We start from the raw sequence: 16,100 nt of genomic DNA on the forward strand, positions 1-16,100 counted from the left end.
TTTTTTTTTATAAAATGGTCTCTTCAAAACTGAACACACAAGAGCCAGATGTGGGGTTCATGCTTGTAATTCTAGCACTGAGGATGCTAGGTAAGGCAGGATTGCCGTGATTTTAAAGCCAGGCTATTAGAGTGAGCCTGACCTAGAAGGGTCTAAATTGGGATAAAGAGGAACCAGTCAAGTACGTACACGCACACGCACACGCACACGCACACACACCAGTCTACTGCCCTAGAGGAGGAAGTAACAGCGTTTTGTAACCTTTTGCGGGAGTTAGAAGCCAGGTGTAGAGCTGCTGGGGCAAACCCAAGCAGGGGCCAGTGTTAGGAGCACTCCCAAGCCCTTAAAAGTATAAGCAGAAATCTCTGCTCTCCCAAGCTGGAACCGCTACAGCTGCCTCCAAGAAGTCATGAAATCTCAGTTAACAGCGCTGGGATATAGATATTGAAGACTCGGAAGCCTGCAGCTTGACCATGGCATCGGAGTCCTGGGCTTGATCTGGCTCTGCCACCCACAGGCTATGCAACCTTGGGCACTTTCCTTCTTTGAGCACCACAGTGATCACCTCCAGTAAACTAAGCTGTGGCTTCTTCCCTGGAATCCTGGCAGGCTGAAGGAGACTGGGAACTTCCTAAAAGCTACCTCAGCATAGAGTTTTTTCTATAGGGTTCTTGGTTTGTAGTTTCCTTGGGCAAAGAATCAACAAATTACCATGAGCCAGGTAGGAATTTATTGTCTTATTACAGTAATAACAAAAGTTTGGTGAAATTAAGATGCTATGATGGCCACACTACTTCTGAAAGTACTAGGAACACATCTGCCCTTGGCTTATAGGTGACCATTTTCTTCTTGTGTCTCTGTGTGGCCCCAGCTGGCCTCAACTTTCTATAGCTGAGAATGATTTTGAGCATCTCTGATCCTTCTGCCTTCTGAGCACTGGGATTACAGGTGCTTTACGTGGCTGGCTTATTCTTTGCTGGGATTAGTTCTAGGATTTTGCACATGCTAAACAAACACTCTGCTAGCTGAGTGGCCCCATTGTGCCTCTTTACATTAGCATCCCCTGAAGGTTAGGCCAAATATCCCCTTTTTCTAAGGACACTGGGGTCAGGTGCTACTCTACTCCAGTCTGACCTCATCATCTTAGTAAGCACATGTCCAACAACCATCTTCACAGGTTATGTCTGAGCTCTGTAGGTGGGGCCTCCAATTGGAAGGCTGAAGTAAGGGAGAGGGAACTTGCCTAGGCTGGGCTGCCCTGCGAGTTCACAACCTTTTCTTAGCAGGGAGGCCTGCACCTTTCACTGCTCATCTGCTGCCCACCAGGCCTCAAGACCCAGATCGAGCTGGGAAGGCGCAATTTTTCTCTGTTTTGTACACCAAATCTGAGGTCAGCAAGGTTTCCATGAAGATAGGTGGTCACATAGCAAGTAGGTCCTGTATTAGTGGCCTTTTTTTTGTTCCTGGTGTCAAACACCCGGCAAAAAGCAATTTCGGCAAGGAAAGATTGATTTTGGTTTGCAGTCTGAGTGTACTGCCTGCCCATCGTCGTGGGGAAAAGCGAGGCAGGACCATGAGGCAGCAGGCCGGCCACATTGTGTCTGAAGTTGAGAGAAGAGGAGAGATGGGGTGCTGGAGCTCAACTCCCTTGCTCTTTATGCAGTCCAGGGCTCAGCTGTGGGATGGTGGCACACATATTTAGGGCGTGCATCTTTCTACTTCAGCCAGTCCAACCTAGAAACTTCCTCACGGCCATGCTCAGAAGTTGGCTTCCTGGGTGATTTCAAGTTCTGTCAGTTGATAATCAGTGCTGGAGGATGAGTGTGAGCCAGGCTGTGCTCTTCTGCTCTGGGCTCGTGTGGATTGTGCTCCTGTGACTTAGTGTCTCCACACTGTCCCTGCCAGGAACTGTTTCTTTGAGGTCCATCTCCTCTCCTTAAGGGAGAACCTGGTACATAATTCATGTGTTGCTAAACTTTAATTGAGTTCTGTAAAAAGCACATGAAGAAGTCTCAGAGTGGAGAGAGTCAGGTGATGTTGACAGGGGTTACTGGGGTCGTGTAGTCTTCCAGGAGAGGGACAGTTCCCATGAGAGCCCAGTGACCAAAAGGACAAGGAAGGGGTGGAGACTGTATGGTGAAGGGGAGGAAAGGGCGATCATAGGTGAGAGCAGGCAGGGTCAAGGGCGCAGGGGGTCATGAACACCCCAGTGGGCATGAATATATATGTCAGTGTGGTGGCAGAGAGGGTACAGAGACCATTAGGAAGTTGATGTGGTGGCATAGGTGGGCTATTGGATAAAGGAACCCCATTTTGGAGAGAGTGCTGATACAAAGGCTTGGATTAGTATGAAAGTGGTGGGAATAGGCATTGAGTGCCCTTGCTTCTTTGGCTTGAGCACCTAGGGGCAGATGCTCTGCCATTTGTCTTTGCAGAAGCAATTTGATGAGTTTTGCTACAGTTTGTAAGAAGGCAGTGTCCCCAACCTGGGAACTCTTTCTCTTGATTCCCTGACACCTGACCTGAACACCTATGTTGGGGGAAGAGCCCTCCAGACACAGCAGTTGCCTCTACCCCAGGGGAGTACATTATATGCCTTCTTTAGAGTGTGTCCTGCCCAAGGACCCTGCTGTTAGCATGCCTGCTGCAGGAAGATGATCTGCTGCCACCTTGTGGCCATAAAGAGAATGGCTGGCCTTGGAGGCTCTAGGACATACAGGCCACACCTTAAGACACCTTATGTATTCCTTGGGAAGCCAGGTGCAAGCTTTGGTTTCCAGGCAGAAACTGAATGAGAGCCACCATTTTCTCGTGGATTGTGTAGGTTATAGCAGTCACTGTGCTTACCAGAGCATCAGTAGCTGCACTAGGTGGAGGCCTGTGGGAGTTATGCATAGCCGACCCTCCCCCTCTGCTGAGGAACCAGTGTTCTCTTCCCAGGTGTGTCTCCCATCTCATCCCTGCCCATGCTGTCCTTCTCTTAATGCCTAGGCTTCTCTGTGTCCAGACACCTCTGTGCAGGGGTCTTGACACCCAGGCTTAACAGGAACAGAGGGTTGCTTAGTGCTTGCCTTCTGCACACTCTGGCCAGGGAAGAAATTGTTTATCCTGACCTAGAATGCACAGTCAGGGTCTGAGAGATTTATTACTAATCCATCAGAAACTTCCAAAGGAGCCACTCAGCCCCTTTGGTACAGATGCAGCCTGGTACTTAAGAGAGCTATAAGGGGCTGGAGAGATGGCTCAGAGGTTAAGAGCAGTGGCTGTTCTTTCAGAGGCCCAGAGTTCAATTCCCAGCAACCACATTGTGGTTCACAACCATCTGTAATGAGATTTGGTGTCCTCTTCTGGAGTGCAGGCAGAACATTGTATACACAATAAATAAGTCTTTAAAAAATAATAGAAAAGAGAGCTATAAGAAAGAGCTGCCCTAAGGAAAGTCTGGTTTTGGTCCTGTTTGGACAGTTCCAGCACATACCTTTCAAGGCCAGCGTTGTAGGTATGTGGAACAAGAGTATGAGTGTGCACACACGGCTGGAACCCATACCTCCCAGCTTCTCTCACACTACTATGCAGTCCACCCCTTGGGCACCTTGTCCGCTGTCCCCTTTCGTCCTCAGACACTGGGCCCTCAGCTGCTGCCATGTGCTTGCATTTTCACTGGGTATGGGGGCGTAGTGGGCAGTCCTGTTCTTCTGTGGAAGCATAGTTTCTATGTGTGTGGCATAGGGGCAGATAGATGGAGGGCAGGGAGCTGTTCAGTCAGGGTTTCTATTGCTGTGATAAACACCATGACCATAAGCAACTTGGGAAGGAGAAGGCTTCCTTTGCTTACACTTCCACATCACAGTCCGTCATTGCAGGAAGTCAGGGCAGGAATCCAAGCAGAGCACAGGAAGGAGCGTTGCTCCTCGGCCTGCTCCTCATGGGTTGTTCAGCCCAGGCTCACCTGCCCAGGGCTGGCAGCACTCCACATAGTAATCATTAAACAAGAAAACGCCCCCACAGACTTGGCAATCTTATGGAGGCATTTTCCCAATTAAGAGTCCCTCTTCCGGGCTGGAGAGATGGCTCAGAGGTTAAGAGCATTGCCTGCTCTTCCAAAGGTCCTGAGTTCAATTCCCAGCAACCACATGGTTGCTCACAACCATCTGCAATGGGGTCTGGTGCCCTCTTCTGGCCTGCAGGCATACACATAGACAGAATATTGTATACATAATTAATAAATAAATATTTAAAAAAAAAGAGTCCCTCTTCCACCTGATATGATGGTGCACGCCTTTAATCCCAACCCTCAGGAGGCAGAGGCAGGAGGATCTCTGAGTTGGAGGCCAGCCTGGGCTATAAAAAGTGAGTTCCAGGACAGCCAAAGCTACAAAGAGAAACCCTGTCTCAAAAACCTGAAGAAGAAAAAAAAAAAAGATTTCCCTCTTCCCATATATGTCTAGGTTTGTGTCGGTTGACAAAACCAAATATCACAGGAAGCTGAAGTAAAAGAAGAAGACTTAATGTTTCCCTGATCCGTAGCTCAGGACACTTGGCCGACTTAATGTTAGAAGGTGTGAGTCGAGAGTGCTGGAGTGTGTCTGTGTCCCTGGGCCTGCCTGAGATCCTGGCTTCTCTGTGGAACCGCCTATTACATCTAGTGCTAAGAACAGGGAAGCAACCATCATCCTCTCCACTCTTAATAACTAGTCCCACGAGAATGCAGAATGACCTGGAGATCCAGCCCAGGACTTGAGAGTTTCCAGCTCTCCTTTCTAGGAGCACCTTGATTGGAGAGGCCCTGCCTTCCCAGGCATTCCCCTAACCCCAGCCCCCTCAGGAATGTGCTGCGGTCTTTTCATCTGCTTGTTCTCACTAGGACCATGGGATTCTAAAACTGGATGGGTCTTGGAGTTGGGCTGGGCTGGGTGGAGGCAACCGGGAGGATGATCCCTTTCCAGGGACTCTCAGTCAAGCACTACCCAAAACTGGTTTCTCCCGATCTGTTCCTGGTGCCAGTGGTTGTCCTCTGGATGATGGAAGCTGGCTGTCTGGGCCAGGGGGCACAGAGTGGTGCTAATAGCGTCATGTCCATAGTATGGAGCTTTTGCCCATCCGGGGCATTGTGTGCAGCCTATACTACTGATGCTAAAAAGATATTGGAATTAGGGGTGTTTTAGTTTACAGTGTCAGCTCAGAAAGGTGAGTACCACAACTTGTCACTGCTATCTCCAGGACGTAGCTAGGCAGTGGGGGCTCAGGAGTCTCTCCTGAGCACGGAGGTTTTACCTTTAGATTTTCCTGCTGCCCTTTGGTCTAGTCCAAGCAAAACTATCTTCTGAGTTTTATAATCTCCAGAGAAAAAGACTTTCTCAGTCAGCAACAGAAGCCGCTGTAGCATCAAGCATCTCTCAGCTTTAAGAATGTCAGAGCCAAAAACTGAGATATAGTCATTTTGCTAAGTTCTTCAGCTTGAAGATAGAAGTCTGAAGCTCAGAGATGACATGAGATTTGCCAGTGTCCTGGCTCAGAATTTGGGCTTCTAACGAATTTGGCTGATCCTGGGGTCCTTGGTCTTGGTCCTCTCTCTTTGGAGAATGAAGAAATGGCTCGCTTTTCTCCAAAACGGTGCTTTGTGTGGGGTGTACTTGGGGACTGTTATTTATTTGGCCTGTTCTTAATGACAACTCCTCACCTACCTGCCCAGTCTTAGGAGGAGCCCTGGCTGGAATTTCCTGTTTTCTGAGGGCTCCCAGGGGCTGCCCTAGCAGGCCGACTGCCCTGTGCCGCCGTTCCTGGGTGTTCCAGGCCAGACTTGCCGCCTCTCCTGGTTAGGCTGGCTCCAGGCCCTTCCAGGTCTGGGCTTGCAGGCTCGAGGTGGAGGTGTTGAGGGATTCGGTTGGCCCGCACCAGGTGCCCAGAGGCCGGAGGTCCGTGCGCCCCGGCCGCGGCCCCGGGGGGCCCAGCCCCGCATCCCTCGCCATGGGCCTGGCCTTCGCCTGTGGGCCCTGAGCATGGAGCGGGGCTGGCCGCCGGGGGAGAGCTGCAGCGGGGAGCGGCCCGCCGTCTGCCGCCGCGCCCTCAGCGTCTGCGACTCGCTGGACTTGCACAGCTCCCCGGCCGATCGGACCGCCGCCGCCCTGCAGGCCGCCCTGTGCGCCGCGCGCGAACAAACCGCGCGGCCGCGGAGCGTGTGCTCCGGAACCCCGGGATCGGCGCCCTCCGGCGCACGCGGCCTGCTGCTCGGCCTCCTTCGCCCGCGCCACGGCCGTCGGGGCCCTGCGCCCTCGGAACGGCCTGGCTCGCCGGTGCCCAGCCCTGAGCCCAGCCCGGCGCCCGTCCGGCGCAGCCGCGGCCCCGGAGAACGGGCAGCCAGGCCACGGCCCACCAGCATGACGTTCCTGGAGGTGAACCGTCTAGAGCTGGCGGCGACGGAGACACCGGGCGCTGGGCTTGGCCGAACGGGGAGTTCGGGCTTCCTGCGGGGCGCGTCGCTGTGGAGTAGCCAGCGTTGGCAGGTGTTCCGCGGTGGCGGCGGACGCGGTAGCACGGAGAGTCCCCGGCGCGGCTTGTCTGCGCTCAGGAAAAGCTTCAGCTTCCGTCTGCGCCGCGGCCAAGAGATACGGCGCTCCGAGTCGGGGCTGCTTGCCCGGCCGCCCCGCGCGCGCACCCGCAGTGACGGCGACGCCAGCTCCTTGGGTACCTTTCCCAGCCGCCGAGACCTGCTGGGCGCCGACACCCCGTGCGCGCCGCCAGAGCCCGGCCGCCCCCGCGCCGCCGCCAGCCTCTGGAAGCTGCTCACCAGCCGCTTCCGCAGGAGAGAGCCCGCACCTGCGGCGCCGCTGTGGAGCCGCCGGGCAGCCCGGGCCCCGGGGCTCCTGGGCACTTCGAGCGGTAAGGGGGAACGCCCGCCGTGCGCCATGGTGGCCTCTTAAGTTGGAGTCCGGCCGAAAACACTTTGTGTGAGAGACGGTCTGAACCTACCTGGTAGAGACTGGTGGGTGGGTGTACATTGCCTGGAATAGCTGGGTCTGACCCAAGTGCCCTCGCCGCCCAGGTGGTACGTCTAGGGTCGTTGGAAGTATTCAGAGGCGATAGCAGTGGCAGAGAATTCCAGGCAGTGGGATTGTCCATAGCATCTTTGCGTGGTGTCCCTAGGAGACCTGAAGGACCGGGATTACAGTGCCACCCTCTTTCTATAGGGTGGATACAGTAAAATATGGCTGGCTGCTTGGGAAAGGAGCTCTAGGCAGGGCTAGAGTTTCCTGAGAGCTGGGACCTCACTCTAGCTGGCTCTGCAGCTGAGGTCAGGGGCTGATTGTGAACTTGAATAAGATAACACTGTGAAACATCTGTGGGCTGAGCCAGTGAGTGGGAGCTGGGCTGGACAGCAAGCACTGCCCAGACGAAGTCCAGCCCAGTTCTGGCCATCTAGACTTGTTGGGGAATAGTTGAGCACTGGCTGTCAGGTCATGGACACTGAGTAGCAAGAGGCTTTCCTTCCCAAGGACCTTGTCTGAGTCTAGGGGGCCATTGGTGCTGGGTGTGGTCTAATGAGAGGGAGCCTGGGGGCTGGTCTCCTGCATAGGCTCTGGGGAGAAGCCCTGGCAGAGCCTGGTAGATGTATCTCATTGGACCTTTACAGTACAGCGCCAGGTGAGGCTCCTCCCTCTTCGCCCTGGCTCAGGAATGTGGTAGGTGGCCCCACCCTGCCGAGGGTGAGCTGTCCCTACTCGCAGGAAGGAGACTGGTCCCCCTTGCCAGGGCCCTGCCTATTTTGGGTCTGGTCTGAGACCTGCTGGAGTAGCCTCTCACCTGGGTGAGAGCTTCAGGCACCAGGCCAGGTGATCTCATGTGGAATCTATGCCCCTGATGGACCATGAAGAGGAGTATGGGCAGGAAGAGCTTAGCTCACAGCCTGCCCTGAAGACTGTCTTTGCTCTGTTCCTAGGGAGTTAGGAGTAAGGGGCAAGGTTCCACAGAGGACAGTAATCTCCTGTGCCCTTGACTGAGAGAGGGGTGTTGTAGGTGGCCGTGGTGAAGGCTAGGGCAAGTGTGTGTGTACCACCATGGCCCTGATGGAATGGCTCTGTCTTTGCAGACTCATTTGTGAACAGCCAGGAGTGGACCCTGAGCCGCTCTGTGCCAGAGCTCAAAGTGGTGAGTGGGCCCATGGGAGCCTAGAGGCCCTGTGACTGGGTGGGCCAGACTTTATTTAGGTTGTGGGTCTGGACATTGGTTCTCCTGACTTTCAGTCTTTCCTCTCCTGCCTTGCTCCCTCCCTCCTCTGGCGATTTCTGGGCCTCTCTCTACCTTTCCAACCTGCATGTTCCTTCCTTACTCTTAAGCCCCAATCTCACTTTTTCCTTGTGCCTTTCTGACCGCTGATTTACCCATTCCTCTTCTGCAGGGCATAGTGGGGAACCTGTCTAGTGGGAAATCAGCCTTGGTACACCGATACCTGACAGGGACCTACGTCCAGGAAGAGTCCCCTGAAGGTGAGCATCACAGGCTAGGCTACCCTAGAAGCTGGCCATAGGTTGCCTCTTTGTCCACCATTGTATCTACACACACACACACACACACACACACACACACACACGCACACACACACACACATCCTGTTCCCTTTCTTTACATTTGGCCCTGACCTCCATTCTGTCCTAGGGGGTCGATTTAAAAAGGAGATTGTGGTGGATGGCCAGAGTTACCTGCTGCTGATCCGAGATGAAGGAGGTCCCCCTGAGCTCCAGGTGATGCTCCTGTTGACATGCATGCCTAGTGCCCACGTTCACCAGGGCCAGTGGGGTGCTGACTCTGCTTATCTCCCCAGTTTGCTGCCTGGGTGGATGCAGTGGTGTTTGTGTTCAGCCTGGAGGATGAAATCAGCTTCCAGACGGTGTACAACTACTTCCTGCGCCTCTGCAGCTTCAGAAATGCCAGCGAGGTGCCCATGGTGCTAGTGGGCACACAGGGTGAGGCAGGCCATGCTGTATGGCAGGGTATGGTGGTGGACCAGTGAAGTTTCCATAAAGAGGCCGTGAGACACTCCCCCCCACTCCAGTTCCGACTCCTTGCCGAGCAGAGACAGGCTCTTAAATACCATGGGACCTGTAACCCAGGGTCTTTAATTTGTTTTTCTCTGGATGATTCTGGAAATCTATGTGATTATTATGTCCATAGTTTTCACTATTATTATTTATTTATGAAACAAGGTCTCACTCTGTAGCCCAGGCTGACCTTGAATTCGCGATTCTCGTCTTAGCTTCCCAAATCTAGGATTATAGGCATGTGCCATAACACCAAGCTATATCCACATTTGTTTTCATTGAATGGGCATGGACTCATTAAATCATTGGTTTGTTTTTTTCACTCAAACAGGCATTAGTAGAATGAAGCAAGGTCTAGGCACCTGTGTTCTCCATACTCTGTGCACCCCACTTGGCCCTCTGCCTGCCCACCAGTGCATTGCCCTCTATTGCTTCTCAGCCAGCTGAGTGATTCCCCCATCTTCCAACAGATGCCATCAGTGCCGCCAATCCCCGGGTCATTGATGACAGCAGGGCCCGCAAGCTGTCCACAGACCTGAAGCGCTGCACCTACTACGAAACATGTGCAACCTATGGGCTCAATGTGGAACGAGTCTTCCAGGATGGTAACTCAGGATCCCAGAGCTGGGTATAGGGTGGCTCTGTGGCAAGCGACTAATGCAATGTGTATTTGGGGAGCCGCCAAGCTAGGCTTTCAACCCCTCTCTTTAGCCAGTAGAATTGATTTTGCTATTCCCTGCAGTGGCCCAGAAAGTGGTAGCCTTGCGGAAGAAGCAGCAGCTGGCCATTGGGCCCTGCAAGTCCCTGCCCAACTCACCCAGCCACTCGGCCGTGTCTGCTGCCTCCATCCCGGCTGTACACATCAATCAGGTGCGGTCACCTCCCTGTACTCCCTGGCCTTGTGTGTCTGTTTCCCAGCATCTTTGCCTCATCCTCACTCGTCTCTCTCGACTCCTAACCTTGCTTGTGGCTCCAGTTTCGTGTAGCCTGCATGGTTGGCCTTGGTCTGGCCTCTTCCTTGTGGCGACTGCCCCTTATCCCAGTTTCTATGCTAGTCACTCCTCTGTCTTCCCTCCCAACTACTTTAGCTAAGACATCACAAACACATACTCTAGTGAACTCTCTTTAAATAGTCTCCTAAGCTACTGCTTAAGGAAACCTTAGCAGGCACGAGAGAAAAGTTCTGCTGTGCTCTGCACTCCTCTTGCTAAGGCAGGCTGGCCCTGTCTTCTCTGATGGACAAACACTTCCACTTGGTTGCAGGTGCAGTGCCTTCTTCCCAGAGAGGAGGAAGTGACTGACAGCCCAAGCCTACTAGGCACTAAGGCTGGCCCTCTGTGTCCTGTGGCAGTGTTTTTATATTAGAAGAGCAGCATATCCTCATGAAGGTGCTTGGATTTCAGCTCCACTCGGAATGCGCAGACTCTGAGCCAGTTCCTGCCATTGCATGTCCTGTCATACCATCTGGACATTTGTCTATACCTGGGCCTATTATTGGGTTAGTGTTTGACCTTTGACGTGTGGGCCAGTGCTTGCTTCCATAGCTGCATACCCTTCCTGCTCTGCTTCACCACCCTTTGCCGCAAGCCCAGAGTCATCTTCAGTGGTTAATGGTCTGTCGCTGCTTTCCAATGACAGCTTGGCTACAGTGCCAGGACCCTTCTTCTTAGGACTTGTAAGAAAGCACAGGATTCTTAACACTGTTCCTCAGTGAAAAGATGGGGGATAAGGAGGGCACAGAGAAGAATGTCTTTATATCTTTTAAGTGGTACACCTACCTTCACCAACAGGGCTAAGGTCACACTCTGCCCCTTCGCAGTGGGCCTGCCCTTGGGGGGCTGCTACGGGCGGGGGTTATTACTGTTGGAGATGGGACCAGGCACTCTAGTGAGACCTGATTTCCATGCGCCATCTCTCTGGTCCTGGGAAGACACTTCTGTGGCCTGTCTCCATCCTAGAAACATTTCTGGCCTTTTTTTTTCTTTTCCTCTTCCATTCCCCATCTGCAGCTTATTGTGTGTGGCAGCCTTTGCTCTGTTCTGCACTGTACCTCAGACTGTTGCTTTCTGCCATATACTTTGTCAAAGCAAACATCAGACTGCCAACTTCCTGAGAGAACCCAGCCTTCTGCCCCTGATTTTGAGGATTTAGAAATGGTGACCTACTTCCTTGTCCCAGACCACTTGCAAACCATGATGCCACTGTTGGCTCACTTTCAGGCTATGTCCCTGATTTTGGAACGTTAGCTTCTGCCCCGGATTTAGTTCTTAGGTTCGCACAGAAGCATCCCCATCCAATCCCTTCCAGCACCCCAGTAGAGTTCCTCATGGTGGCGGTTGGATTCCATTGGCCTCCGGGACATGCCAGCTCCCTTCAGTACCACCTTTAGGAGTCAGTGACCCTTCTGCTGCCTCTTGTGCTGTCCGCCCCTTCCCCAAGTCACACTCTCAGCAGCCCTCTCTATTCTTAGGCCACGCACCCTGCCCAGGTCACTCTCAGCAGCCCTCTCTATTCTTAGGCCACGAATGGCGGCAGCAGCGCCTTCAGTGACTACTCGTCCTCAGTCCCCTCCACCCCCAGCATCAGCCAGCGGGAGTTGCGCATCGAGACCATCGCTGCCTCCTCCACTCCCACGCCCATCCGCAAGCAATCCAAGAGGCGCTCCAACATCTTCACGGTACGTGCCCCGTCCTCCTCCCTGCCCAGCTGCCATCACTGCGCAGGCAGGGCTGCGGCCGAGCTCCCGAGCAGGAGGGCAGGCAGCCCCAGGTCAAGAGGATGCAGTCTCTTTCACACTTAGACACACAGGGCTCCTCAAGGTTCCTCATTGGACCCGCAGCATCTTCCAGGCCATACCTCTTGAGCCCAGGAGGGCCTTCCCTCAGACTTTCCCCTGTGCACATGCTCACCCCCTGTAGCCTCCCTCCCTCCCAAACCATAGAGTTTCTGTATCAGCTTGAAGGGATCTTTGGACTTGTGGCCTAACTTCCCTGAACCCCTTTGATTCAACAGCTAATGAACCGGAGGCCGGAAGGCTGTTTGCCCAAGGCGACACAGAGGGTTAGCTGGCCGAGCTAGAGTCCCAGCCAGGCCTCCCAGTCCGCCTTCCGGCTCTTTTTCCGTTACCCCACTGCCGAGGGGAACATTCATGCTTCCCACCCACCGCTGTGATTGGTTTAACAAAGGCTTAGCCATCTTTTCCTGGGCTTCACCACGCTGCCTCGTGCCTCCCGCTCAGGTTTGTCCTGTCTCCTTGTGAGCTCCTTGCCCTTCCCCACCAACCTCATGCCCCTACCCGGGGTCCACTGAGCCTCCCTGCTCAGGGGCAACCCCTCAGCTCTTTGGTCCCTGAACTTACCACTCCCCATCCCAGTTTTTACACACCATGCCCTCCCTGCCCTGGCTGTGGCCCTTCTGTGGGGCTCTGGCTGAACTGTTCCAGGAGCTGTGGGCAGACAAAAGGTGGGTGAGCAGCCTGTCCCTCTGCATCACACCACACCTCTTTCTGAGAGCCAGGGCTTGGCTCTTGGCCTGGGCCTGTATCCAGCTGGCCAGGGTAGACTTTCTGGACCCTGCCCAGACAGAGCCAGTGCCCCTGGGCCTCTATCCTCCATTCTCACATCTATCCTGCTTGACAAACCTCTGCCCTGCATCCCTCTGTCTGCTGGCTCCTAGTGTGCGCGCTCACTGGCCTTTTTCTGCTGATGGCTACTGCTGCTGTTGTTGGGGCATACTGTGCTTACACAGCTCCAACCCTCCAGACCCACAGCTTCTCCTTTCTGTTCTGTTCCATCCATTGAGATATGCAGAGTCTTGGTGGCTGCCTGCTCGTGTCCACACCTGCTGCTGCTACTGCTGCTGTAAAGCCCTTGGGTGCCTATGTCACAGTGACCACCATTGGTACCCTCCACAGCCTATTCCCCACATCAACATTGTGTTTCAGTCATCCACTGCCTTGATTCCATTCTTAACATCCTCCCATCTTCCCCCAGTGGCTGGTTCAGCGTCAGGTCATCCCTGCCTCCCTGCTTGGCGTCCTGGCCACAGTACCTTCGGGCTCCCTCCCTGTGTACTCTGCTGCCTGCCTGCCTCAACTGTGCTGCCTTGCACCACCGCACCCCTTCCGCTGCGAGCACGGCCTTCCCTCCAGGCCTTTCCATTTTCTCCATCTTCACAGTGGCGACCTTATTTTTTCTTTTCATCGTTTCCATGGTGACCTCACTTGCGCCATTGTCCCTGAGACAGCCTTAAGGCATGTTCAACTCTATGGGTGTATCTTGGGGATTCACCCCATCATTGTTGTTGGGGCCACCCTTCCTTCATTCTTCCTGGAGGAGTTACACCTGCTCCAGGGGGATCCTGTTATGTGCTGCCTGTTCTGTGACTGGTGACTCCTCGCTGGGCATGGTTGTGATGTCCCCAGTCTCCCTTCATGACTCCATGTATTCATTTGTTGCCACTCTTGCCCTGGTTCCAGTTCCCATCCTTCATGGGGAGGTGCCACTCTGGCTCCTGGGATTTTTCTGGTTGTTGGCAGCCCCTTGGCTTACCAGCCTGGCTGGGGGTAGACCTCACCACACTCATCCTGACCAGCAATTCAGTCTGGAAACCCAGTGACAACAGTCCCATCCTCCTTCCTCCCCCTGGGGCCAAAGGGACAGAGGGCTTTAGCCCCTGGAGGGGTCTGGAGGCAGGTGCTGTCTGTGGAGCTGCTGGGCAGCAATTTAATCTTTAGTAATTTTGCCCAGTTCTTCGTGCTCCCCCTGCTGGGCTTTCTCACACATTGCAGTTGCATTCCTTTGTCCGGACCCTGTACCCTTGGCTTCTGACAGCCTGGGAAAACAGGAGGGACGGGGCCCGGGCAGCAGAGTGGTGAACATTCCCTGCTGACATGGACTGCTGGGCCACAAATGTCCAGCTGTTAGCGGCCTCCTCCTCCTTTCCTTTTCCAACCTCCTCCTCACATCCTCCTCCTCCTCCTCTTCATCCCGCTGCCGCCTCTCCCCAGGCGCCTGGGTCTCTGCCCTCACCAGTGCTGACCGACTTGCGGGGCTTAAGTATAACTTGCCAAAATCTTTATTCTTTCGATATTTGCAGATATGTGCCACTGTTTCCAACTTTTCATCAACAAAAAGGCCTTTCCAACTCCTTCCAAATTAGAAGACCAGGTGGTGACACACAGCACCTCTGGACATTCCCCCTGTGCGGGGCCGGAGGCGGGCCGGGCCCTGGGACTGCTCTCAGATGAGAAGCGGCCGCCGAGCTCCCCGCTCCAGAGACCCACAGGAACCTTTGTAACTAACCCCACCCCCAGGGAAGGCTAGGAACGCCGGAGCCCGCGCTGGGGGCTGCCGGGGGACCAGGCCCGGCTGGACGCTGCGCCAGGCTCGCTGAATGGAGAAGAAGGGAGCTCGGCCCACGCCGGCCGGCCAGAGCGACGAGGCCCAGAGGGGCGGGGGCACTCAAGCCCACTGGCCCAGCTGCTCCTGGGGGGAGCTTTCCTGCCCCTCCCCTCCTCTGCTCCTTCCTGCATGGACTTCTGCCGTTCCTGCTCCTGCTCCAGAAGCCGCCGCCACCGCGCTTGCCTTGCCCCCTCTTTTTGGCCCCTCCCCATTTCCTAGGATCCGCATTTGGGTGGACTCTGCCCCAGGAGCTTGGCAGGGCGCAGGGCCTCTTCTGGCCTCTCTCCTCTCTCTCTCCATCCACTGTGCCCCTCGGGCCACACCGATGCACTCGGTGCCATGTGTCTGTGCCGCAAACGAGCACCTGCCCGCTCACTTCTGGACTTTGCTCTCCCTGTTGTCGTGCCCTGTGCTCCTGGCCAGCCCTCAGCCCCACCGGGCCACCTCTCCTTGCCCCTCCCGTCACTTACACTCCAGCCCCTGGGCTGCGTACTCATCGCACCCTACGTATTTCATGTCCTTGCTCTTTGTGAGGGGCGGGCCCGGCTCAGTGACCTGTGCTGCTCTGTATGGTGCCGTGTGTAAGAATAAACCCATTGGAATACTCGTGTCTCGGTTCCTTCCCGACCCGCCGCCCAGGCCTGACCCAGTGCTAGGGCTGCCCAGGAGAGGGAGGAGTAGGGGAGGGTGGGGAACTGCAGGCGGACTGTTCGCCCCAAAAGGCCCCAGACCTCTAACACTCCTCTTCTTTTCTCTTCCAGTCTCGAAAAGGTGCTGACCTGGACCGAGAGAAGAAGGCTGCTGAGTGCAAAGTAGACAGCATTGGTAGCGGCCGGGCCATCCCCATCAAGCAGGTCAGCACTCTGTCTCCTCTTGGCCCAGGATGTGTCTCCCCAGTGCCTCCCAGGACTACCTTTTAACCAAGAGAGAGCTATTCTGGTCTGAAGCTTGAGGCACAACAAACCTGGTCCCTAGACAGTTGTCTTCCCTCCTCATCACCACCAGAGGGCAGCAGAGAGCCACTTGCCGCCTTCAGTTGGCTTCCAAACCTGATGGTTCTCTTTGGTACATACAACCTGTAGAGGGGGCTTCCTGGTCTCTGGGCTAAGGAAAAGAATTGAGGGCAGTAATATTATAAGGGATTGAGCGTGGTGGCACATATCTGTAACCCCAGGACTTGGGAGGCAAAGGCTTGGTCTGTGTAAGGAATCCTGGGGCAGTCTCAGCTACAAGGCATGGCCATGACCCTGTTTTAAAAACATAATCCATGCCAAGCGGTGGTGGCACATGCTTTTAATCCCAGCACTCAGGAGGCAGAGGCAGGCGGAGCTCTGAGTTTGAGGCCAGCCTGGTCTACAAAGCAAGTTCTAAAGCCAGAGCCAAACAGTGAAACCCTGTCTCAGAAAACTTAAAAAAAAAAACAAAAAAACAAAAACAACAACAAAACCCACACAAGCCAGACAAAGGAGCGTGAGAAAAAGGCAGTACTGAGGGATGATCCCATCTGGGATTTACTGGTACAGTTCTACCATTGTGAGCATTTCTTGTTATTTTTTTCTTTCTCATCTACTGATTCCAGTTACTGTTGCCCATACGCATATGGGTTTAAGGCTCACTGCTTAGGCAGCCTATCTGGGTTCATCCCTGAAGAAAAGGGGTTCTC

General features: G+C 54.4%; 1 protein-coding gene across 6 annotated transcripts in view; it reads left to right on the top strand.

Moving 5' to 3' along the window:
• Positions 1-16,100, top strand: part of Agap3 (ArfGAP with GTPase domain, ankyrin repeat and PH domain 3) — a 51,666-nt gene that overhangs the window by 16,765 nt on the left and 18,801 nt on the right. For 2 of the 6 annotated variants that reach the window (XM_026789397.1, XM_026789398.1), the window contains exons 1-2: positions 12,122-12,273; positions 15,199-15,291. In XM_026789397.1, coding sequence (XP_026645198.1) covers positions 12,184-12,273; positions 15,199-15,291 — 183 coding nt within the window. In that variant the 5' untranslated portion in view covers positions 12,122-12,183. Of the gene's footprint in view, positions 1-5,939; positions 6,880-8,086; positions 8,146-8,395; positions 8,484-8,652; positions 8,739-8,818; positions 8,961-9,505; positions 9,641-9,777; positions 9,906-11,553; positions 11,713-12,121; positions 12,274-14,132; positions 15,044-15,198; positions 15,292-16,100 lie in introns of those variants that run through there. The other 4 variants (XM_026789394.1, XM_026789395.1, XM_005367423.3 and 1 more) reach the window with 4 other exon arrangements.

Source organism: Microtus ochrogaster, unplaced genomic scaffold, assembly GCF_000317375.1.
Source record: "Microtus ochrogaster isolate Prairie Vole_2 unplaced genomic scaffold, MicOch1.0 UNK18, whole genome shotgun sequence".
Lineage (NCBI taxonomy): Eukaryota > Metazoa > Chordata > Mammalia > Rodentia > Cricetidae > Microtus > Microtus ochrogaster.